This window comes from Microcaecilia unicolor, chromosome 2, assembly GCF_901765095.1.
Source record: "Microcaecilia unicolor chromosome 2, aMicUni1.1, whole genome shotgun sequence".
Taxonomy (NCBI): Eukaryota; Metazoa; Chordata; class Amphibia; order Gymnophiona; family Siphonopidae; genus Microcaecilia; species Microcaecilia unicolor.
Window position 1 is genome coordinate 149,893,189 of NC_044032.1, and position 26,839 is coordinate 149,920,027.

General features: G+C 41.7%; 1 protein-coding gene across 2 annotated transcripts in view; it reads right to left on the reverse strand.

The window, feature by feature from the left end:
* MCTP1 (multiple C2 and transmembrane domain containing 1) overlaps positions 1-26,839 on the reverse strand; it is an 854,885-nt gene that overhangs the window by 438,523 nt on the left and 389,523 nt on the right. For both annotated transcript variants that reach the window (XM_030193396.1, XM_030193397.1), the window contains exon 6: positions 11,577-11,747. In XM_030193396.1, coding sequence (XP_030049256.1) covers positions 11,577-11,747 — 171 coding nt within the window. The remainder of the gene's footprint in view (positions 1-11,576; positions 11,748-26,839) is intronic.

Genomic DNA, 26,839 nt, shown 5'->3' on the forward strand with positions numbered 1-26,839 from the left:
GACGAAGAGGACGTCGGGTGGCGGGGATTGGGGTCCCCCGCCAACAAAACCGAAGGTAGGTAATGGCGGGGGAGGGTTCACGGGGGGGGGGGTCGAGAGGCCGGGAGGTTGTGAAAAGTGGTGGTGGGTTGGCAATGGGGGGTCGGCAATGGGGGGGGGGGGCTAAAATGTGCCCCCTCACCTCGGGCTCTGAAGTCTGGCTATGCCTCTGGGTTGAGCAAGAGTCCTCCAACTGCATTGCCACCAGTGTGGGGTGGTGTTTCAACACTGTTTTTTCAATTGCTGGAGACAGGCAGGTTTCCCTGGGGTCCTGCACAGCTTGTATGTCCCTCACTATTGAAAATGTAATTGCACAACAGCACCTCTCACTGGCAGGACTGTAGGTGGAGGACTCCCTCTAAGCTTAGAGGGAACTGGGTGGGTGGGGGGGGGGGGGGGGAGGAGGTAAAAAGAGGCTCAAAGACTGATTCTTCTGTGTCCTGATGGGAACCAGACTTTCTTGTCTGTTTGCTATTACACTCCAAGCAACTTTATGTAAATCCTTGAGCTCACAGCCTGTGAGAAGAATAGGTTTCTATATGTTTTCCCTTTTGAAACATACAATTAAAGATTTTTGTTCACTTTTAAATTGTGGACTGTCTGCGTCTGCTTCTTGTCTTTCACCTGCTTACTCTATCACAGTCACCATTAACCGAGAGCAAAGGTTGAGATAGTAGACCACAAACTACTTGAAGCAATATTTTCCATGATTTTTTGCTGCTGCAGTGGTTATGAAACATCCTTTTTCTTTTTTGCCTAGTACTGCGGTGCTATAAGCTTTTGCTTGAACTTTACATAATGATTTATCAGATTTGACTTGGTTTTTCTGCTGCAGCCTCTTGAGGTTCACAATTAAGTCATGTTTTCTTAGTGCAACTAGGTAAAAAGAAGGAAAGAACTAAGCTTGAATTAGTTTGGATTAATAATGGCTTCAGAAAATGAAAAATGGAATGAAGCAGTAGCGTAACTACGGGGGCCTTGGGGGCCCAGGCCCCCCCCCATTTCAGCCTCAGCCCCCCCAACTCTGATGGCCACCTTTTAAGACACTGCCTATCCAGCTGGATAGTGATGGCACAAGGAAAGCAAGTTTGGTCCAGTGAAGACTAACTCAAAATAACCTGTTCCTTAGCTGGGCTCTAGTATTACCATATTGAAAATGTGACCATACCATGCCTCTGTGGTTATGTTCCACTAATTAGTTGGCTGGAGTCACTGTTGTCCCACAAGTTTTTAATTTTTCTTGGGTATCCAGATAATTTATTTGTGTGTTTTATTTTGGGGTAGAAAGTGATCTTATATTTTGCTCCCTTTTTATTTCTTCTGTGCTGTTCTGCTTACAGAGAATGCGGTTTCTCAGTGTTTCCTTTTCTAATTTTGGTCCTCTATTCTGTAATTGCTGAAGATTGGTCTGTGTTCTGTGCGTGGCCAAGATGAGAGATTCTGCTGGCATGTAATTTGTGTGTGGATCCATAGAAGTCTGACTTGTCTGGCTTTTCCAATAGGAAGCATATGGCGGTTCTGTATATTCACTGCTGCCTTTTTAAAGGTACAGTTACTGATACCTGTGTGTTCAGAACTGGTGCGGTTAAGCTTGCTACATAGGCTATGAGAAGTTTCTTTGCAGGATTTAGTGTTACTTTACAAAGTAATTTGTCTGACAATCCTTTATTTGTCTGTTCCTTGGTAAGGAGAAAGGGGTGGAAGGAACACTGTCAGGAAATCCAGGGACTTGAACTGGTTCATGTCAGCTTCAGAAAGGAGAGAAAGCAGTAGAACCAGAGGAAGGGACAAGAACTTATTTTATTAATACAGTTTAATAAGATATTTTATATTTCTTATAAAGTTGAGGGATGTGTCACTGCAGTAATTATTTTCTAGGATACTGTGATGTGTGTTGACAGGTTGACCAGACTCAAGTCTACTATAATGGTAAAGTTTAAGTTATGGGATAATGCAACTTCATTTAAAAATGTCGGTGCTTCCAAGATTTCCGTAAGTGTGCATGTTTTAGGCTGATGCAGGACAAACTTTTTCTTAGAAATCCATTATCAAGTGCACTCTAAGACATTATTTAGGAGAATAGCAAGCACTACTCATGCCTATATGCCTAGTGCCCCCCCCTCAATGTTAACCCTGGGCCCCCCAAAATTCCAGGTCTGGCGACACCCCTGGAATGAAATGCTGCCTTACAAAAAGTATTCACAGAGGAGGTTTAATACTGGAGTAACTGGTACTAGACAAAGTACCATCAAATGATTCATATGTGGGCTTTTGATGATTTAATATAACCTACGTGAATTGAAATCCCATGAAACATCTACAAAATCAGTCAGTAAACCAAGATATATTTGCGAGGAAACAGCAGTAGCAGGAGAATACATTTATGGTTTTTTTCATGGCTACTAATCTTTTCCTCTAAATTATCAAACAAACAAGTAAGATAAATTTACTGAGGATTTCCCTTATAAATGCAAAGAGAAATTTATCTATTAGATTTATATACTGCCTTTCTGTGGTACAACCACATAATTTATATATTTATATACAGGTATTTTCTCTGTCCCTAGTGGGCACACAATCTAAGTTTTTGAACCTTGGGCAATGGAGGGTTAAGTGAATTTCCCAGGAACTGCAGTGGGAATCAAACCCAGTCCCCTAGGTTCCCAACCCATTGCACTAACCATTAGGATATTTAATCAACAATTCAGATTCCACAGGTGACATTTCAGGGCCCACAGTAAGTATGTTTTATACAATAACTTTTTAAAAAGCTGCAGGATACTTACACTCTGGTTTGTAGAAAGATAAGTGAAAGTGGTTCTTTGAATCTGAGCTCACAGCTACGTGGCCAATGAAACAACAGGGTAAGTTTGAGTACTACTGACTTTGGGCCCAACAAGACTTTATAAAGACGTCTCATGGAATAGATCTGCTAATGCGCACTACCAAGTTAGCTCTCACTAACCTATATTAAACACAAATTTTTTTCTGAAGGGCCCATTTTGGGGGATAATTCTGTAAGTGGCCACCTCTAGTTAGGAAACCCAAGGTTGCACAGGAAGAGCTTATTCTATGACAGAATCTATGTGCCTCAGTGGCATAGCCAGTATGGGACCACGGGGGTCTGGGCCCCCATAGATTTGCCCCTGGACCCCCCTGCCAACGGCCCTCTCGACCCCCTCCCGCCGCCAACCCGCTGTCACCAAACTGCCGTCACCTACCTTTGCTGGCGGGGTACCCCAACCCCCGCCAGCCGAGCCGAGGTCCTCTTGTACCCAATCCCGCGCAAGGCTTCGTTCTAGTCTGACATCCTGCATGTACAACGTGCAGGATGTCAGACTAGAACAAAGTCTTGCGCGGGATTGGGAACAAGAGGACCTCGACTCGGCTGGCGGGGGTTGGGTCCCCGCCAGCAAAGGTAGGCAACGGCGGGTTGGCGGTGGGAGGGGGGGTCGAGAGGGTCGGCGGGGGGGTCAAAGTTGGTGGCGGGGGTTTTGGCAATGGCAGGGGGGGTCAAAGTTGGTGGCGGGGGGGTTCAGCAATGGCGGGGGGTCAGCGGTGCTGAGGGGGGCTAAAATGTGCCCCCTCACCTCGGGCTCTGGACCCCCCTCCCACCAAAGTCTGGCTACGCCCCTGATGTGCCTAGGTTCCATTACATAAGAATATAAGAAAAGCCATATTGGGTCAGACCAGTGGTCCATGTAGCCCAGTATCCTGCTTCCAGCAGTGGCCAATACAGGTCACAAGTACCTAGCTGAAACCAATTAGTAGCATCATTCCATGCTACCAATCCCAGGGCAAGCAGTGGCTTCTCTCATGTCCATCTCAATAACAGACTGTGGACCTTTTCTGATGAACTGGTCCAAATTTTTTTTAATCCACATGCGCTAACCACTGTTACTATATCCTCTGGCAATAAGTTCCAGATGCTAACTATTCTTTGAGCGGAAAAATATTTCCTACTATTTGTTTTAGAAGTATTTCCATGTAATTTCATTGAATGTCTTTGTACTTTTTGAATGAGTAAAAAATCGTTTCACCTCCATCCTCTCCACACCACTCAGAATTTTGTAGACGTCGATCATATCCCCCCTCAGCTGTCTCTTTTCCAAGCTGATGAGCCCTAAAAATCTTTAGCATTTCCTCATATTACAGAGGTTCCATTCCTTCTATCATTTTGGTTGCTCTTCTTCGAACCTTTTCTAATTCTGTTACAGAATAATAGTGTAATCTAATATTGGTGCACCTAACAATGTACATGCATCAGCCACAAAACTAGCTTATGTTTGGGCACCTAAATGCAGCAGAGACATATTTAACTTATAGGTGGTTATTATAGAAGCTCTATTCTTGTTTTGGATATCTGAAAACTGGCATAGACGGCCAAATCCCAATTTTATAAAGGCAGGACGTGGATGTCTAACACTGCAGTACACTATATGGCAAGAGCACGTGCTCTGGGTGTGTTTTGGACAGGGCTAGGGAGGGCTCAAAATATGGATGTCCAACTCCGATTATAGGAGGGGAAGGGGCGTTTAAGTTCAAAAAGATGGATGTCTGTATTTAGACCTGGTACTTGTCACGTCTCTAAATTTAGATTCAAGGCGAGTTACAACCAATATAAATAAGAGGCTGACAACAGAACATCAGGAATTACACAAATGCAAAGGAAAAAAAACCCAAATCATTACATGAAGTAAAAAAAAATTAGGGCCCCCCGAATCTAGTAAATAACTAAGTTTTCAAAGCTTTACAAAACAAAAAATAATTCCTCATTATACGTAGTTCATAAAGGGAGATTATTCCAATAACAAATAGCCAGGAAAATAATGATTGAGCAAAAATGGCCTTAAACCGTATATTTTTAGTTGAAGGAAAAGCTAGCAGTAAGTAATTACATCTTCTAGAAGCCAACCTAGATTTCAGCTTTGATTGAGCAATTCTCCACTGAATGGAGATAAAGGAAGTCACAGTAGGTATTTTCTGTCTCTGGAGCGCTCACAATTAAACAAGAAAAAGAAAAGGAAACAGAAATTACAAAAAGCTGCAGTGTGCCTTGACCTGGCAACCTGTGGATCTCTGCTGTGACTCTCAGCTGGCTGCTTTAATCATTAGACTATTCCTCCCCATGAATGGTCTGTCTTGCCATTTTACAATACAGATGTTCCTCTGCTGTCACACACAGACGTCCATGCCCCTCATTTTGTCCTGTTCATAATTTAGAAATTTCAGTTTGTAAAATGGATGTTAATGCTGGACATTTCCAGTACACTGACGTCCATCTCACATCAGAAGCATAGCTAGGTTGTGACACCAGGGGGAGTGGAGAAGCATGCTCGCACACTGTGTCGCTGCGACAGACCGCCTGAAAAATAGGTGCTGTCGCCGTCCAAAGTCCGTTTGGGGGATTGGTCGCTCCCCTGGTGCCCCACCTAGTTATGCCACATGTATTTTATATCAGGCTGTATCTAGTTCTATAATACATGTGATATGAACATCCATTTGTGAAGTTATTCAAAGTCGTTAACTCGCGACAGGATTGTGAAAAATTACAGAAGGACCTTACGAGACTGGGAGACTGGGCAGCTAAATGGCAGATGATGTTTAATGTGAGCAAGTGCAAGGTGATGCATGTGGGAAAAAAGAACACGAATTATAGCTACGTCATGCAAGGTTCCACGTTAGGAGTTACGGACCAAGAAAGGGATCTGGGTGTTGTCGTCGATAATACACTGAAACCTTCTGCTCAGTGTGCTGCTGCGGCTAGGAAAGCAAATAGAATGTTGGATATTATTAGGAAAGGTATGGAAAACAGGTGTGAGGATGTTATAATGCTGTTGTATCGCTCCATGGTGCGACTGCACCTTGAGTATTGTGCTCAATTCTGGTCGCCGCATCTCAAGAAAGATATAGTAGAATTGGAAAAGGTGCAGCGAAGAGCGACGAAAATGATAGCGGGGATGGGACGACTTCCCTATGAAGAAAGACTAAGGAGGCTAGGACTTTTCAGCTTGGAGAAGAGACGGCTGAGGGGAGACATGATAGAGGTATATAAAATAATGAGTGGAGTGGAACAGGTGGATGTGAAGCGTCTGTTCACGCTTTCCAAAAATACTAGGACTAGGGGGCATGCGATGAAACTACAGAGTAGTAAATTTAAAACAAATCAGAGAAAAGTTTTCTTCACCCAACGCATCATTAAACTCTGGAATTCGTTGCTGGAGAACGTGGTTAAGGCGGTTAGCTTAGCAGAGTTTAAAAAGGGGTTAGACGGTTTCCTAAAGGACAAGTCCATAAACCACTACTAAATGGACTTGGGAAAAATCCACAATTCCAGGAATAACATGTATAGAATGTTTGTACGTTTGGGAAGCTTGCCAGGTGCCCTTGGCCTGGATTGGCGGCTGTCATGGACAGGATACTGGGCTTGATGGACCCTTGGTCTTTTCCTAGTGTGGCATTACTTATGTACTGACTGGGACGTCCAAATTCTGAGTTGTAAGTCCTTTCTAAAATGCCCCTCATAGTATTCTGTAAGTTAACCACATAAGTAGGAGCCCTGCCTATGTCTCACCCAAGCCCTGCTCCTGTGTATGCTCCCTTGTAAATAAATGCTATGCTAAATAGTTGCAGATTTACAGAATAGAACTTACGCAGTCTACTGGCATACACCTGTGTGAGCACCTACAGATATATATGCTAGTATTCTAAATATTTACATGTGCAATGGGCATGTAAATGTTGGCACCCAGTTTATAAGACTGCCCTTTTCATGCTATGGCACCTATTTACTAATAACGCACAATAAAAGAAGTGGCATGTGCTAACATAGTAGCAGATTTCAGTAAATCTAGCCGATATCGTTATACGTTTTCAAATAGCCTATGTGGGTCCTAGGTGGGTTGTGAAAGACTCTTCTACACTTCTGGTTTGATGAAAGAAAGTTCCAGAACAACCGTGACTTGATGCTGAAAGTCACAGGACCCTGACACAGGCAATATATGCCAAAACATGGCCGTGTCAGGTCAGTGTAATTTCTTCAATAAATTGAGTTTATTGTGAATTGGACTTCTTGGCTTTTTCACCTTCTCTTTTGATGGTCACCACTATCTCTTCATTTGTCCTTTTTAAATATGCATATTTTACCTGAATTTTCAAAAAGAAACTGCCTGTGCTGGGGACCGTGGATACAGCAATGGAGTGTTCCTTTTCTCTCCTCTTTCCCATGTACTTTGTAGTTCACCGTTTTCATTTTGTTACCATGTCTAGTATTATTACTTATACCATAAACCACCTTGCAGTCTGTCTGTAAGATGGTGTATCACATAAAACTTGAAACTATTTGAAAATAAGAGAGCAAATTACCTGTATGAAATAGGTACGGGCACCCAAAAAAATCTTTGTGTTCATGTTCTTTTGTTATTGTTGTCGTTGTAGTTAACGAATGTTGTTATGATGCACACTATCCCCAGATTCTGTATATGTCTCCTAAATTTGGGTGTCCCAATTGTGTACAGTGTGTAAACTAATTAGTCAATTAGGTGCTAACAATCAATTATTGGAGTTAACGAACACTTAATTGGTAGTAATTAGGAGTTATGCATGGATCTGCTCTGCATCCTGTTCTATGACACGTGTGCCCAAATATCATAGCGCACAACTCCAAAGGAGGCGTGGCCATGTGAGGGGCATGGGCTGGTTGGAGCATTCTCAGAAATGAGGTGTGATGTTATAGAATAATGTCATTTATGTGTCTTACTGTCATCAATTGGTGCCAGTATTTATAGCAACCTTTGGCAGACTTATGCTTGTGCCCAAGGTTAGGCATGAAATGCAATCTAAACTAGTGTTCCATAAAAGAAGCTCCACACAGAGCTCCCTTTACAGAATACTAGCTCAGCACAGATCATCCCAGCACCTAACTTTGGGAGCCATTTATTGAATCTTGCCCTATGTGAATATACCATTGAATTCTATATATGGCACCTTAAGTTGTGTGTGCTAATTTGGACACATGGCAAAACTGTGTGCACAACTTAATTGTTTAAGAAGTCAATCAGTGCTGATAATTGGTACTTAACCAATTAGTGGCACTAATTGGCTTTAATTAGAATTTACACACACATCTTTCTAGGTGTATTCTATAACACGGTGCACGTAAATTCTCATGTGTGCAGTTGAAAGTGGGCATTGCCGTGGGCGTGGAATGGGCGGGTCATGGGTATTTCAAAAAACTATGCACACTATTATGGAATAGACGCGATCTGCGCCTAACTTAGGAACAGGTGTTTAGGCCTGGTTTTAGGTGGCCTAATTGGGCGCACCTAAATTTCAGGCACAAGAACGGCACGTGCGCATATTCTATAAACTACACCTAACTTTAGGCGTAGTTTATAGAATCTTGCTAACCACGTGGTAATTCAGTATAAAGTTTTAAAGTGCCATTTATAGAATTTGGCCCACAGTGCACACTTTTCTTAAAGAGGATGCACTATTTGCACATAGTGTACACTCTTTCCTGAGTGTGTATGCTCAATGATTCACACATGCACACCCCTTGGAAAAAGGTGTGCACTATGTGCAAATAGTGTGCACTCTTAACTGAAAATCATACTCGCTTTAAACAACTGCCATTCCTGGTATGAAAAGCATTTGAGTACTTTGCACCTGCTGTTTGGGTTGTACCTTTGGAAAATATTTGCTTTGTTTCTTTTTTAAATATTCTTTTTTTTTTTTATTTCTTTGTTGTGTTTTAAGAAGTGGTTCATTCTGGATTTTCTGCTTATCTCTCCCATTGTACTTTTAGTGTATGTTCTGGTGTATCCTCCTCCACTTCCATCCCACAATCAGTTGGTGTACCTCAGGGCTCTGTCTTGGGACCTCTTCTTTTCTCCATCTGTACTTCTTCCCTTGGTGCTCTGATCTCATCCCATGGTTTTCAGTATCACCTTTATGCTGAAGAATCCCAGATCTACCTTTCCACACCAAAAATTTCAGCAGGAATCCAGGACAAAGTATCAGCCTGCCTGTCGGACACTGCTGCCTGGATGTCTCACCACCATCTGAATCTAAATATGACCCAGACTAAGCTTCATATCTTCCCCCTAAATCCACCTCTCCTCTTCCCTCATTTTCTATCTCTGTGGATAATACTCTCATCATCCCTGTCTCATCAGCTTGTAAACTTTGACTCCTCTCTCTCTTTCTCTGCACAGATTTAATTTTTTTTATTTATTTTGTTACATTTGTACCCCGCGCTTTCCCACTCATGACAGGCTCAATGCGACTTACAGATGCAACAGACTGCTAAAACCTGTTGTTTCTTTCTCTATAATATCACCAAAATCTGTCCCTTCCTTTATGAGCACACTACCAAATCCCTTATCCACCCTCTTATCACCTCTCGCTTAGACTACTGCAACTTGCTTCTCACAGGTCTGCTACTAAGCCATCTCTCTCCCCTTCAATCTATTCAAGATTCTGCTGCATGACTTATTTCGCTAATGTCGCTATGCTCATATTAGCCCTCTCCTCAAGTCACTTCATTTGCTCCCTATCCGTTTCCACATACAATTCAAACCCTCTTATTGACTTAGAAATGTATTCAGTCTGCAGCTCCTCAGTACCTCTCCACACTTATCTCTCCCTAAACTCCTCCCCAGGAACTCCATTCATCAGGTAAATCTCTCTTATCTGTACCCTTCTCCTCCACTGCCAATTCCAGACTCCGTTCCTTTTATCTTTCTGCACCATACGCCTGGAATAGACTTCCTGAGTCAGTACATCAAGCTCCATCTCTGGCCATCTTCAAATCTAGATTAAAAGACCACTTTTTAAAAGCTGCTTTTAACTCTTAACTCCTTTGTCCTGTTTATCGTAAGCTCTGTTGAGCAGGTACTGTCTCTTTTATGTTCAAGTGTACTGCGCTGCATATGTCTAGTAGCGCTATAGAAATAAGTAGCAGTAGTAGTAGTAGTAGTAGATACCCTCTTTCTGATTGATATTCAGCGCTATTTAACTGGCCAGGAATGGTGGTTAATAGCACTTAACCGGCTAAGCACTAATATTCACTGCGAGATAGCCGTTTTTCTCTGCTGAATATTACTGCTTAGCCCATACCTTATTCTATATATCATACCTAGATTTATACATGGAAATCCAAGCAGATCCAATAACAATGCACATAACCTAACTAGTTAACAAGCCAATCAGTACTGATAATTGGATGTTAACAAGCAATTATCAGCACTAATTGGCATTAATTAGAATTTACACACAGAACTCGCTAAGCGCATTCTGTAATGTGGTCCGCGCAGATTCTAATGTGCATGGTCAAAAAGGGGGTGTGGCTATGGGCAAGGAATGGGCGGGTCATGGGCGTTCCAAAAATTTACATGCAGGATTATAGAATACACCCTTTCTGCACCGGTATTTACACCAAGTTTTACTTAGCATTAATAGCTTGAGACTACATATAGTCGTGTATACAGGTGATAAGTTTATTCTATAAACCGTGCAGAAATGTAGGCCTATTCTAGAAAGTTTAGGTGAACTTTATAGAATACGCTTAGGAGGAAATTTTTCTGTGAGGATTTTCCAGGCGCCATGTATATAATCTACTCCATAGTGGCTAACTGGCTATGATCATGTGATATAACCAACTAGCTGCGAATATTCAGTGCATCATCGGCTAACTTTAGCGGTCAAATGGGACCGTCTAAATAGCCAGTGTTGAATATTAACTTAACCAGTTAAGTTTAAACCAGCCAAAGAAAACTGGATATTCAATGTCGGTCACAGAAAACGGCCCAACATTTATTTTCGAGCTTAGTGCTGATCACGGGACTTAGCCAGCCTGCCTCCTGCGGGCTGAATATCGGCTGGTTTGTTATTAGGATACACTATTCTTAAATAAACAGCATACACTCAAATCACAAGAGCTACTAAGTTATTATTTATAACATACCTTTACTAAGAATATTGCACATTGTTGATGAGACAATGCAAAACACCAACATTTTGGGATTTTTCCATCATTTCATTTTGAAAATAACATGACATGACCTATCCTACAGCTGCATATCCCTACTGCTTTTGTGGGTTAATATAGTTGAAAAAGCTTATGGAAATCTTGAAAACCCAACTGGGTTATGGCCCTTGAAGACCGTGGTTGTCCACCCTGCTATAGAACCTGCATGTACTTAAGATATTTATTTTGTATTTATTACTACATTTATATCCCACTTTATCCAAGGCGGGTCGCAGTATCCACATACATAGTCTTGAGCACATAACAATCGATGAGTATATTAGCAGCATCCAAGTACATAGTCTTGAATGTATAACATATATAGATATAACATATCTATGAGGATGGTGGTTTTCATTCAGGCCATTTCAACCAGGTAAATCACTTTGCTTGAGTTTATACCTTTGAAAATAGCTCTCATTAGGGACAGGTAAATAATGTTTGCCAAATCTTACCTATAGCAGCTTGAAATTACTTTTCTATGTTCAATGAAAGAAAAAGAAGTTACCTTACTCTTGCACTTCTGATGGCCAAGTCTGAACTTCACGTAAGGGTCACTCAGTCCATTGGAATCCATGGCTTTCAGATCTCGTCCCTCTATCAGAGTGATGCTAACAATCCCTGTCCATAGCTGAGATTTTCTGTGTACATCCAATGGACGTGAACTCTGGGTTTGAAGCTTCAAGAAAGGAGAAACTAGTATTAGGTAAAATATGTACCTCCCTCTCAGCATATATTAGATGCATAGATCACCAGAAGTGGTTTAAGTTGTATCTTATGGGCTATGGGACAGATAAACTGGCTGAAGATGCTTCACATGTAAAATTATTTTAATACTTGTATTTGATGACAGTGAAAGAGAACACATTCAGATCTATAATAAATTCATTTCTGAAAGGATTTAGAAAAGACAAACGCAGAAGTAAATGCCTATGGGACAGAAGCTGAGGTTGCAAAAATATCAGGATGGAGCTGTACTCTGGGGAAATGATAACATATGCCACCTGATATTCAGCCTACGGTGGACAGTACTTTGACTGCCCACCACGGGCGTTCAACCTGGATATTCAATGCCGGGTCATTTCTGCCAACTGGCAATTAATATCTGGGTTTTTCAACACTGGCTAGCACGTGACTAGTTAAGTTGATATTTAGACTTAACCAGCCATGGCTTAGTGGGTAAAAACAGGCCTGCTTTTTATGTGGCTTTATTTCTCTGCTATGCCTGGCCAGTTAAATTCCAAATATTGGGAGTTAACCAGTCTCACCCCCAGAATGCCCCCAACATCGCTGGATTTTTTTTTTTGGCATTAACTGGTCAGCGATAATTTTATTTTTATTTATTTTTTATTTACGTCAATTTATATACCGTATCTTATTGCTACTGCAAGACAGAATGGTGTACAATTTATAAAATAAAAGAAACAATACAATATGTACAGGTTGGACAAACATTAGAACTCCAATCGTTACAGGAAAGCACAGCAAAACCACAAACTAGCTACATAAGATTAACAGTATAACCATAGGCGGTCAGTGGCCCAACTGTTTGGGGAGGCTAAAGGGGGCGGGGTTTAGCAAGGATGTGCTCCCGGCAGGGCAGCCACTTCCGCCCCTCATTCGTCTCCACTCCGAGGTCGCAATCTCCCTCCCTGCAGTCCCTATAATTAGCATCGCATCTCTATCCCTCTCACTCCCTCCAATGTGCCCATCGCTACCGGTAGCAGTACACTAACCTTATTACAACTTGCTTCGGGGCTTCTCAGCCTGACGGAACGATGTGCCCCGCCTCCTCTGACCAGCCTTCCTGCTTCCGCGAGGGCTGGACATATCATAAGGAAGGCTGGTCAGAGGAGGCGGGGCACATCGTTCCGTCAGGCTGAGAAGCCCCGAAGCAAGCTGTAATAAGGTTAGTGTGCCGCTACCGGCAGCGATGGGCAATCTAAAGCACATTGGAGGGAGTGAGAGGAATAGAGATGCGATGCTAATTATAGGAACTGCAGGGAGGGAGATTGCGACCGATAAACAGTGCATCGGGGGTGTGGGGCCGGTGGATGAGAGAGAGCGATCGGCTGGGGAGGCTTAGCCTCCCCAAGCCTCTTATACCGGGCGCCTATGAGTATAACTCATGATTTAGTATACAGGAAAGCACCACAAATACAGGATTAAGTACATAATATGATCTACACAAACATAAACAGTACAGTTTTGATTTAATATACATTACAGATACCCATTTATAACCTTTCTTCCATTATTCTAAATTCTGTTCTACATAATTGATAAAATAGAAGGTTTTCAAAAGTTTCCGAAAATGAAAGTAAGATTTCTCAAGTCTGATCTCTTTTGGAAGGCCATTCCAAAGAGAGGGGGACAAATAGAAAAAAGCCGAGTTCTGTGTAGATTCCCATCTAGCCCTAGCGAGAGGAGGAATCACTAACCTGTTGTCTGTTAGGGATCTAAGGGTTCGTGTGGCAGTGTAAGGAATAGTTAAATTTGACAGATAGTCAGGGTTTAGTGTATAAAAAGCCTTTTGGGTCAAAACTAAGGCTTTAAACTTAACTCAGTTAAATGTCTCTGAAAATGAACGGTTATCCGATGAGATGCAAGTTAACTGGTCGGCAGTCATTCCCATACTGACGTTTGGCCCTGAACACAAGCTTGAAATGGGCGGGGGTGGGGGTGTGTGAATTTAGTGCTCAAGAAAGATGACTGATATTGAAGTCCTCCATTTATCCACAGTAGAGAAGTACAGTGTAGGCAGCTAAAATACAAGTTCTTCCACATTTCTAGAGCAATGTGATTCAATCATGCTGCAGAGAGACCACTGCAATCTCCATAACTATACAATCCTTGCCGAGTGCCTTTCCACGTGACCAAATTTGGTTACGTCCATTTAGGCCATGTTTTACTTGGCGTAAATCCCGACGCCTATTCCATGCCCATAAACATGCCCCCTTTTCAACTCGCCAATCCACCCCAGCTATGAAAGTCTTCCTTTTACATTTATCTGCCTAGATCTTTTCTTTTTCCCATCCTTTAATCTTTTTACATCACTAATTGTATCTAACATCCTGGAATGATGATGCCATAACAGGTCTGTGTAAGCCACATTGAGCCTGCAAATGTGTGGGAAAATGTGGGATACAAATGCAATAAATAAACAAACTATGTGACATGGAATTTACATGTACCATGTTACAGAATATACTTATTGTTATTTGTTACATTTGTACCCTGCACTTTCCCACTCATGGCAGGCTCAATGCGGCTTACATGGGGCAATGGAGGGTTAAGTGACTTGCCCAGAGTCACAAGGAGCTGCCTGTGCCTGAAGTGGGAATTGAACTCAGCTCCTCAGTTCTCCAGGACCAAAGTCCACCACCCTAACCACTAGGCCACTCCTCCACTTAGTGAGCTGTGCGTCTAAATTGTAATTAATGTCAACTAGTGTTAATTGCTTAACATCCAATTGACAGCACTGATTAGCTAGTTAACCAATTACGTTAAGCACATTGTTATAGAATATGCTTTGATTTCCTCACAGAAATTAAGGCACAATATATATAACTTGGGGTAAAACTGTAATGTGTGCACTAATGTACCTGCTAATACTATAGCAAGCAGAGGGTAAACTATTCTGTTCAGTTGCATGCTAATGGGCACAACATCATGCAAATTATTATCATATCCACCATGGGGCTAATTCTATAACTGGGTGCCACCCTGAGGCCATGTGGTAGGAGCCTATTCTGTAATGGAACCAAGATGCCTAGGTTCCCTTATAGAATACGGGCATAACCCAGTATTGGCACACCTAACTTCTCGGTGCCCACACTTACACCAGCCACAGAGCTTGTGTAAGTGCAAGTGCCTAAATGTGGCAGCAACGTACGTAACTTACAGTATCCTAAAAATTATGTGTGTAAGTGGGAGCCCTGCCTATGCCCTGTCCATGCTCTACCCATGTATATGACCCCTTGCAAATACATGCTATACAAGATTGGCGTTATTCTGTAAATATGTGTCTAAGTAGAATACTGGCATACACCCGTGTATGTGCACATATATGCTAGTATTCTAAACATGTACATGCATAGGGCTGGATTCAGTAAATGGTGCTCAAAATTCAGCACTGAGAAAAATCAACACTAAGTGTGATTCTATAAAGGGCACATGCCTTTTATAGAATCACTCAGCACAGATTCCTGCGCCTAACTTTAGGTGCCAGATTAATGCCTGCTGAAACCTGGAATAAATGCTGCCATTCAAGTTAGGCACACTGAGGCTGTATTCTATAATTCTGCATGCAACTTTTTGGAATGCCCTTGGCATGCCCATGGCCATGGCCCCTTTTGAGTTACATGCTTGTAGCTAGGCACCAAGCCTTATTTTTGTTTTTTTTTAACTAGAGATGGTCTTGAGTTAGATGAAGCCTTTCTGAGAATGTGTTGCAGAATGTGGGGGCTACTCCTGAGAAGGGGGAAAGGGAAAGGTGTCACATTGTGTGATTTCTTCTGGGCAGGGTGTGGCTAAGGAGGATTTTACAGATCTTAGAGATGCAGAAAGGGAGATCATGATTTTCAGGTACTCAGGCCCATTCCCTTTAAGAGCTTTGAAGATTAGAGATAGAGTTTTAAATTTAAGCCCTGTATTGTACTGGTAGCCAGAGAAAATTTTGTGGAAATGGTGTAATGCCATCATATTATGCTGCTGAATTCTGAATCAGTTGGAGCTGATGCATATCCTTTGTAGCCAATCCAATGTAGAGTACATTAGAGTTATCCAGTCTTAATTTTATTGTGGAATACACTGTGATGAGACTGAGACTTGCCTTCTCGATATATGGAGAGAGTCAACGTAGTTTATTTATTTATGACATTTATATCCCACACCCCAAGGAATCTTGAGTTCAATGTGGCTCACAGTAGTCAATAAAATATTAGAAGTACAAGAAAAAATATTAACTGTAAAGTACATTATATAAGGGAATGGGACTTGATATGTTAACTTTCTGTGGTGTTTGCAACTACATTCAAAGTGGCTTACATATTATGTACAGGTACTTATTTGTACCTGGGGCAATAGAGGGTTAAGGGGTCCTTTTACTAAGCCAAGGAAGCGTCTACACGTGCCCAATGTGTGCCAAAATGGAGTTACCGCCCGACTACCGACTACCGCATGGCTCTTGTGGTAATTTCATTTTTGGCGTGCATCCAATATGCGCATCTGAAAAATATTTTTTATTTTCGGCCGCATGTAACAGATGTGCGCCACATGGCAATTGACGCAAATAGGTCGTTACCACCCCGATTCTTTACCACTAGGTCAATGGCGGCGGTAAGGTCTCAGACCCAAAATGGACATGCAGCAATTTTGATTTTGTCACATGTCCATTTTCGGCAAAAAACCCCTAAGGTCTTTTTCACAGGCGCGCTGAAAAATGGATTGACGCGTGCACAAGACCCACGCCTACACAACCGCAAGCCATTTTGCAGCGCACCTTTGTAAAAGGACCCTTAAGTGACTTGCCCAGAGTCACATGGAGCTTCAGTACAAATTGAACCCAGTTCCCCAGGATCAAAGTCTGCTGCACTAACCACTAGGCTACCCCTAGTAAGAGATGAGCTAATAACAATAATACATTATAGAATTATTATCCTGAGTTACATGCAGTTTAAGTTGATGTATGGAAGTACAATAAAAGTACAGTTAATTGAAATATTAATTATAGTGATCAAGTAAGTAGACAAAACTTATTTTGAGTATTTGGCTCATATCAATTGATATAAAGGAAATCAAAGCAGAAAAAATTAGTTTTCTATTGATAAGAATTTATTAAAGAAATGCGATTTCAAAATTTTGCAGAGCTGTAGATAATTATATTGATGTTTAATTGATTTAGGTAGTGAATTCCATCATTTTTTGCCTAGGTAAGAAAAATGAGTTGATAGAACAGGTTTATAAACAATCTTTCTTCAACTGGGAAGGTGTAATGTAAGATAGTCTCTATCTCCAGTGACTGCATTGCGCAGGGGAAGTTCTAAGAGTTGCTGAATGCAATTAGGGGCTATCCCATAGATTATTTGGTGAATAAAAGCACAGATCTTCAAATAGACTCTGGCTTTTATAGGTAGCCAATGAAGTCTAATTAGCAGGAGGGTAGCACTGTCAAAACGTGTCATACTGTAGATAAGGTGGGCTGTTGTGTTTTGAACAGTTCAAGTTTGAAGTTTTTTTAATTAACTGTTCTTTACATCCGGCGTAGGCAGCATTGCAATGGTCTAGTTGTGTGAATACAGGGATTGAATCAAGAGTCTGAGGGTCAAAGTAGGGCAAAAGGACCAAGGGGTGGCCCAACCATTAGGAAACCTGAGGCGGGGGTCTCAGGCAGCACTCTACAGGAACAGCATCTTGGGGACCGGCTTCATGGCATTTTACCTCATCACAGTGATGTTCCAAACTTCCAAACCCAGCAGTAGCAGCGATTCCCTTATGTTGCCCTGCCGCCGCCGGCAACCGCCTCTTCCCTTTACTGCGGCCGCCTCTCTGAATTAACTTCCTGTTTTGTCAGAGGCTCAGGCAGCCGCAGTAAGGGGAAGAGGCGGGGGCAGAGTATGGGAATCGCTGCTGCTGGCAGGTTTGGAACATCCCCGTGACAAGGTAAAACACCCGGGGGGGGGGGGGGGACGACATCTCAGCCCAGGGCAGCATAATCTTGGCCCGGGGGGGGGGGGGGGGCAGCATGTTAGCACAGCCTCAGGTGGCATCTTGTCTTGGGCCAGCCCTGATAAGACCTAATATGTTTTAGTTTCCAGAGAGTTTTGAAAGATTTGGATACAACTGTGGAGACTTGAGGTTCAAATGTTAAGTGATGATCTATAATTACTCCTAGAATTTTTAGTGTATTTTCAATTGGGTAAACTGTCTGATCAATTTTAAAGTGATTGTATGAGGAATGGTCAAAAGGATTTGTCACTACCAAGAAATTAGTTTTCTCTCTGTTCAATTTTAGTTTAAACTCAGAAGCCCAGGATTCCATGAGGTTAAGACTTGATTTGATTCTATTTGTAAATTCATGAATTTCTTTATCAAAGGGGATATATATAATAACATTGCCTGCATAAATAAACATGTGGAGCCCTTTTATTTCTAATTTAGAGGCTGGGGTACCATCATAATGTTAAACAGGATGGGAGATAGTGGAGAGCTCTGTGGTAACCCACAATCTGGTGACCAAGGGGAGGATAGACAGCCAGCCATTTTCACCCTGTATGATCTGTTTTTAAGGAATCCTCTGAACCATTGTAATACTGTATTTCCTAATCAAAAGGAATCCAGAATGAATATTCATGAGAGACATTTGCATGCATATCCTGAAAGCCTGACTGGCTGGGGTGCCTCCAGAACCAGGTCTGGGAACCACTGCAGTAATATGTTCCAAGAGGGGTGCCAACAGTAGTGACTTTTAAAAATGATGGTATATAATAACCCAGAATGAAAGTTAGAGCAAAGCATAAACTACTCAGTTATACACCTTCAAAATTTGTTTTAAACTGCTAAAAACAGATTTTAGCCCTGTGATGCAGGACGTATGAACACCACTGAATGTGGAGAGGAGCACCACTGAGATGTCTAGGTCAACATATGCAAAATTCCTCCTTTTGTAAAATACCTATAAAGACGTGTAGGACTGTATTTTCTGGCATGTCCAGAGGGAGCAATGATTAAAAAAAAACTGTAGTGAAACAAAGGGGGGGGGGGGGGGGGCACAAGCCTTCCACAATAAATAAAGAAGAGCAACAAAAGGAAGGAAGTAAAATGATCCAAGGTAAATCAGACAAAAAGTAGAGTCCAAATGTCTAAAAAAGCTCTTTATTCTTCAATGGTTGTTCAAATGGATGTACAATCTTGACCCAAATAGTACTGACCTGGGATTACTTATGCCTCTGGCAGGTCAAGATTGTACATCCATTTGAACAACCATTGAAGAATAAAGAGGGGTTTTTTAGACATTTGGACTCTACTTTTTGTCTGAACTTGAAACATTTTACTTCCACCCTTTTTGTTGCTCTTCTTTAAAAACTGTAAAGAAATCCTGCTCTTCCCTAATTGTGCATTGAAACATCTTTCTTAAGTCGCTGCTGCTGGTATCCCTCACCTCCGATCTCCTTCTGTACCAGTTCAGATTCCCTCCTGAATGCCCCTAAAGTATGTAAGTGTCCCTTTCTGAACTTAATCCCCTATAGTCAAGACTGCCTTAGCCCATATCCAGATTGTTTCCGATCCCCCAGAACCCACATCCAAAGTGTTGCAGATCCCCTGGACCCAAGTGTTTAAGAACCCCCAAACATTCCCTGGTAGTGAAGAACCCCTCCTGCCCCAATAGCACTCTCAGTGGGGGCTGTCCTTGGTCATGTAGATAGGAGCAAGAGGATCCCCAGTTGCTCCTGCTCAATCCTGTGCTTGGATTCAAAGTGGCACCTATGACCCCTAACAGAAAAGCTCTTAATTGGCAGCTTAACCCCTATTTACCCATATTTCTTTGTGTGATTTAGATTGTAAACCATTTTGTCCTCCGTCACTTAAAGGTGGTATAGCAAGTCAGAAATAAACAAATAAAAATAATGATAGAACCACAAGACTACTGCTAAGAGTCTTAAGCACCTTTTTGAACAAGGCACAGAATGGAGCAGGAGTGACAGAGATCATTCTTGTTCCCCTCTACACCATCATAGATAGTCCCTGGTAGGTGTAGGATATGGGATCAGGGATTGGTGAACTTCACAAAACCAAACAATCCCGGACAATTGGGGAAACGGTCAAAAATTAAGGGTTTACAATTAAATAAGGGAGGAAAAAGCCTCAGGACCCACCCGAAGCCTCAGTTGTCATGCTATCAGGTATTTTGGGTAAAGTCACCTCATTGGCTAAAAGAAATCTCCCCAAATTGAAATCCAACTCAATATAGCTTTACATGTGGTGCTAACAGTTTTTAATATTAGAGTCCAGTTCTTTCAAAAACGTTTTTGTTATATACTTGCTTTTCTCTTTATACTTTTTTTCTTTCCTTTTTACATAGCAATGCCACAGGTACAAGCAGTGCAAAACAATCTTCAATAACTTCTAATGCAGTCAGCTTGCACACTCAACGTAGCAGTGAAATCATTTAACTGTATAATCTCCGTGGACTGGCGAAGTGGGGCTTATTTTGTTGGTGATCTTCAACCCTGGAGGGGGGTTTCACTGTCATAGGATTTAGGGAGGGGTCTCAAACATTTGTGGATGTGGTGTTTCAGGGATCTGAAATACTTTGGATGTGGGTTCAGGGGAGAGGAGAGGTACCACTGGTCTTTGTACCTGCCTCTTCAAGCTAGCACTTGTGTGTTCATTGCGGCAGGGTTAAAAGCTGATATAGAAAAATTTAAATAAAAAAAAAGCAAAACAGTGAAGATGACTTCTCACCATGTGTTGATTTTTAATTCTATCCAATTATAAAGAAAATATGTGTATCTCTTTTTAAAACTGTAGCGTTAAATGATCCTTGTAACAAAGTGAGGCAAAAAGCATCAGAACAACCTCTCGTCGCTGTGAAATCAAACAGAGCTAGTATTTAAATTTAAATCTACATGGATATTCCCCTTATCAAATAGTGAGTGTATGTCCAGATTTTCAGCCTACCCAAACCCCACTCTATCCATATCCAGACTATGCCCTTTTGCAATCTGTATGTGATCTAGATCTCCATGTGTAAATAGCAGCTTTCTAAAATCTGTTTGCATGTGTGGGCAATCTATACAGGCAAATGTAGCTGTTTACATACAGAAATGCTTCTAAAGTAACCCCTTAAATATATGTTTCTAAAGTTAACCAGATAGCTTTATTGTCTACTCTAGACAACTTATCTCGGGAACTTTACCCTAACAGCTTAATATCAGCGCAAGTTAAAAGTTAACTGTTGTCCTGGCATAGCTCTTTCCTTTCCCATTCTAACTCAATATCCTCCATTTACTAGGCCGTGTAGCAATGCTGACACAGCCCGTTCAAAGTGAATGGTCTGTGTTGGCATTACCGCACTGGCAGCCGCTAGCGCAGCATAGTAAGCAGGGGTAAATGTTGCTCAGTCAATTCACTGATAGCGCTGATTAGAAGCAGTGCTTGAGCCTGGGACTAATCATTAAATAACAGGCTGAACTGAATTTAGCTTTGGTTCTTATATTTTATTTATTTTTTTATTTTTGTTACATTTGTACCCCGTGCTTTCCCACTCATGGCAGGCTCCATGCGGCTTACATATACAGGTACTTATTTGTACCTGGGGCAATGGAGGGTTAAGTGACTTGCCCAGAGTCACAAGGATATCACATCATTTTTGCACTTTTACGTTATACTTTACACAGATTGCACGGCAGCTATATCATGTTGAGGGAACTTAATGATTACCCCTACTGAGGGCTATAGTCATTTACAATTTGTTTTCCTCATACCAGTAGTGTGGGCTGTGGTATATTAACTGAGAGTTCCATTTCACATTCTAATATTAATATTCATATTAATTTCATTTTTAGTTATAAAGTAAGGGCCTCTTTTATCAAGCCACACTAGCGGTTCCTGGATATTCAGTGCCGATGGTCAGAAATGCCCCGGCATTGAATATCCAAGTTTAACTCCGGGACAGTAAATACACTGCCTGTTGCCAGCTGAATATCGTTCCCACTGTATATAGAAAATAGTAGCCATGCCAGAGGTGGACTACTGAAAGTGAAATTGTGTTTGAGAGACTTCTATGAAGAGTATTGAATCTGTGAAGAAACAGGCTTGTTTAGTTCCATTGTACATAGTAATAAAGTTTTCCTGTTTGACCTTACACTGCCCTCTGGTGTGTTTTCTGAGGGTTCCATGCCACCTTGCCAAGTCACACTACCACAGTGCCTAGTTATGTTTGTTAATTGACTCATTTGTCAATTAAACTGCATGCGAAAATTGGATGCATGCCCAAATTTACTCACACAATTTTGAGCACCATATATAGAATTAGGGTGTTAGTACATAGATGCTTGAAGTGCAGCTATGCTGTATTATGAAGACTATGATATGGGTATATCAGTTTGAGCTATGATAGGAAGTATTTTTATTGTTTTTCTGTGGTATTTATTGATTATCATGCATGTTTTATATTATCTTATTTTTATTATAATTACTGCGCATGTTGTGGCGAAACAGGGAATTTTCCTGCTTGTAAATTGTATAGCTGCATTTTTTTTAATTTAATTTTTATTGTCACCAATACAACATATAAACACTACCACAATGTGGCAAATGCTGTTAGATGCAATTCAATACAACGTATATCCCAAACAACATCCGATTCTTAGCAAAAAGTCCAATAACAAAGACATTACAAATCCCATGTGTGTATCGGCTTTTTTCAAATACCCCACAGCCATTCATCTCAGCTGCATTTTATTATATGCATTTTCCTTGTCTGGCCAGCAGATGGTGTCTGTCCTTTTTTTGTAAAATAGTTAAAGAAGTGACAGTTTCTTCTTCCCGCCTTAAATGAGAAGTAATATGCACTGTTTTTGGTCAGAAGCCCTTCAGCATTTATGATCTGGGCCCTAATTGAATCTGCTGGAAATCTTTAGTCTCAGAGTGGGAATATGGAAGGTACAGACCTCTATACTGAGACCCTGTTCAAAGACTGTGAGCAGTTTATTTTCCTGAACTCCCCAGGTACTACTCAGGTAGTGAATAACTGTTTAGTTTAATATTGATTCCTATTTAATTTACCTGCTATTATCTGCTAATTACACCCTATTCATCCGTTCACTGTTCTAATTTATTATGATAATAAATCATTTCATTTATTAGCTCTATTTGTCCTGGACTGACTAAGAATCCTGGTGGTTTGTGATTTGGGTCTGTGTGTGCTTTCTAGGAACTGTGGAACCCCTGGAAGTGTGACCCTAATGTCATTAGAAACCACTGGGGAATTAAGTTGCAGGTGGGAGACTCGCTCAGAGGTAAGCGTAACCCAGCAGGTGAGAGGAAGAGTATGCCAGAGTAGAGCATATGTACAGGTGGTCGTGGGCCTGAGCAGTGCTGGGACAACACTCTAGGTGGTCACAGGATTGTCCCCAGGTGGGTGCTAGGAATTCCATGACATTTGCTTTGTTCCCTGCCGTGAGGTCTGATAATTGGGGGTTATAAATTTTTGAAATAAATTAAAAAAGGAGTTCTATGTTTACCAGCGACCAGAGCATATAGCTCGTCTGATAGCTAATTTTCAATAGCACTATATAGCTGTTTGAGCAATTGTACAAACCATAGCTTGAGAAGGACTGGGATAAAACTTCATGATGGTGTTACCCTACCATATGTCTATAGTTAATCTGTCTTTTGGATTTTAAATTGTTGTTCTACGCATTTTCCCCTCCTATTGAATCAAAAGTTCTGTGACATTGTAAATTTGTTATTTAAGAAGTCTTTTTCATATTTTATATGGTCTTCTCAGATTTAAACTATACTGTATACTACCTTGATGTTTGACTGTAAGGTGATGTAACAAATCCTGCAAATAAATACATAAAATAAATAACAGCAGCAAAAATCCCAGGAACCATTTTTGAACTATATGTACAATGCTTGTGAAGAGTTAGGGGAGAGTATGGTCGACACCTATTTTACATGTAGCTGGCTGCCAAAATGATCTGTCATTGCAGTTGCAGTGGCAACAGTCTGGGCTCCTGCTCCAGAAATAGGTGCCAATCAAAGTGTAACGGTAGGAGGTCTGTTCAGAAAGTCTGATCCAATAGGATTTGATTATAAGCTTTTGGAGGGAAGAACAAAGCCCAAAGTTATGAGAGGAGCCACCACCAGAGGTGGTCCAGGAAAGCAGAACGTAGAGAAGCAGTTTATGGGGATCCCCTTCTGCAGAAATCTGCTTGAACCCTCGGCAGCCATTTTGAAGCGGCGTCGGGAGCAAGACAGGTCTGCAGCCGGCTGGGCAGGAAAGATGGGGTCTCTTTCCTGCCCTGAACAAGTCACTAGACCACCAGGGCACTATAATAAGGTATAGGAGGGGAGGGGAGGGAATGTGAATTGAGTCATGTGGGTGGAGGGAGGCTGGAATAAAGATTGGGGAGGCAGGAGGGGATATACATGGGGGGAGAGAGAGGGAATCTGGCTTTCTTGGGGGTTGGTCAAGGTGACAGGGGGTGGGATGGGGTGATATTTTCTATCCTCTTTTTTTCTCATGGCAAATATGGCAACCCTTGGGCAAGGTGAGTTACTTTCAGGTACAGTGGCTATTTCCCTATTTCCACAGAGCTTTCAATCTAAAGACCAGGTTTACTAAAAGACATGCTTTTTACCACAGGTCCCATATTTACTAAGAACATGATAACTCACTTTAGTAAATCTATCCCAAACTCCTCACTCTATAACATTAGCACCTAAATGTAAGGACCATTTGTCCACTAAAATGATAGATTGCTAGCACTTATGTGTGTGAATGCATACTTTTGCTTATTGGTAGGACATGGACACTAAGGTGCTCATTTTGAAAGCCTAAATAATGCCTAAAAAGCATCCATCTGCTAACAATATCCAAATCCTGATTTTGGAAAGTAACAATTTGAATGTTTCAGAGTGCAGTTCATCCAAACAGCAAGCTTGCATGTTGTGGTTGTGTTTTGGGCAGGACTAGAGAGGACTCAAAAGTAAGATGTCCAGCAGAAATTTTCGAATGGGAAGAAATATCTATGTCTGAAAAAAAAGATTTTTTTTTTCTAGACCTGTTTCAGTCATATCCAAGTTACAAAACGTGGCTCTAATTGAGCAGTTGACCACTAGAAGGATTAAGGCATGACTCCTCCTTCTCCCCTAAAAGTGAAACTGAAAAGGAAAACCAGGATCTATTTCAGCTGCAGGTATTATGGTCATTATGAACAAAGCAGAAATATGGAAAGTGAATGGGACATGATATACCACCTTTCTGTGGTTTTTGCAACTACATTCAAGGTGGTTTACCTAGTATATACAGAGGGGCATAATTGAACGAAAATGTCTATCTCCATGGGCGTTTATCTCCGAGAACGGGTCCGTGAAGGGGCGGACCGAACCGTATTTTCGAAAAAAAAATAGACGTCCATGTTTTATTCGACAATTTGTGAGCTGGGCGTTTTTGTTTTTCAGTGATAATGGAAAATGAAAGCGCCCAGCTCAAAAACGAATAACTCCAAGGCATTTGTTCGTGGGAGGGGCCAGGATTCGTAGTGCACTGGTCCCGTTCACATGCCAGGACACCAACCGGGCACCCTAGGGGGCACTTTTACAAAAACAAAAAAAAAGGTAAAAGAGCTCCCAGGTGCATAGCACCCTTCCCTTGTGTGTTGAGCCCCCCAAATCCCCCTCAAAACCCACTGCCCACAAGTCTACACCATTATTATAGCCCTAAGGGGTGAAGGGGGGCACCTACATGTGGGTACAGTGGGTTTTGGGGGGGGGGAGTTGGACGACTAAGCATTAAGCAGCACAATTGTAACAGGTAGGGGGGGATGGGCCTGGGTCCACCTGCCTGAAGTCCACTGCACCCCCTAACAACTGCTCCAGGGACCTGCATACTGCTGCCAGGGAGGTGGTTATGACATTTGAGGGTGAAAATAAAAAGTTGTGAAACATCATTTTTTGTGGTGGGAGGGGGTTAGTGACCACTGGGGGAGTCAGGGGAGGTCATCCCCGATTCCCTCTGTGGGTAATCTGGTCATTTAGGGCACTTTTTGGGGCCTTATTCGTGGAAAAAACAGGGTCCAGGAAAAGTGCCCTAAATTCTAGCTACAAACGCATACTTTTTTTCCATTATCGGCGAAAGGCGTCCATCTCTCCTCGGCCGATAACCACGTCCCAGTTCCACCTTCGCCACGCCTCCGACACGCCCCCGTCAACTTTGTACGCTTCCGCGATGGAGTGCAGTTGAAAACGTCCAAAATTATTTTTTGGGGGGGGGAGGGAAGGGACTTAAGACCTTTTTTTTAATGCCCCTCTAAGCATACTGTATAACTGATGCAAAAGGGGCATTCAGGGAGGACAAGGAGAGACTGAATGAATTATTTCCTTCAGTCTTTATGAAAAAAAGATGTAAGAGATCTACCTGTACCAGAAATGGTTTTCAAGGGTGACGATGTAGAGGAACTGAGAGAAATCTCGGTGAACCTGGAAGTTGGACTGGATGGTATATACCTCAGGGTACTGAAAGAACTCAAACATGAAATTGCTGATCTGCTGTTAGTGATCTGTAACGTGTCAAAGTTGTCTGTAGTACCTGAAGACTGGAGGGTAGCCAATGTAATGCCAATTTTAAAAAAGGGTTCCAATGGTGTTCTGGGAAATTACAGACCGGTAAGCCTGATTTCAGTGCCGGGCAAAATAGTGAAGAATAAAATTATGGCATACAATTTGCTTCATTTCTTTGAAGGCATAAATAAACATGTGGATAAAGGTGAGGTGGTTGATGTAGTGTATCTAAATTTTCAGAAATCTATTGATAAAGTTCCTCATGAGAGACTCCTGAGAAATTTTAAAGTCATGGAATAGGAGGCAATGTCCTTCTGTGGATTAGGAATTGGTTATTGGACAGAAAACAGAGGATAGGGTTAAATGTCCATTTTTTTCTCAATGGAGGAGGGGAATAGTGGAGTGCTGCAGGGACCTGTACTGGGGCCAGTGCTACTTAACATATTTATAAATGATCTTGAAAAAGGTATGACAAGT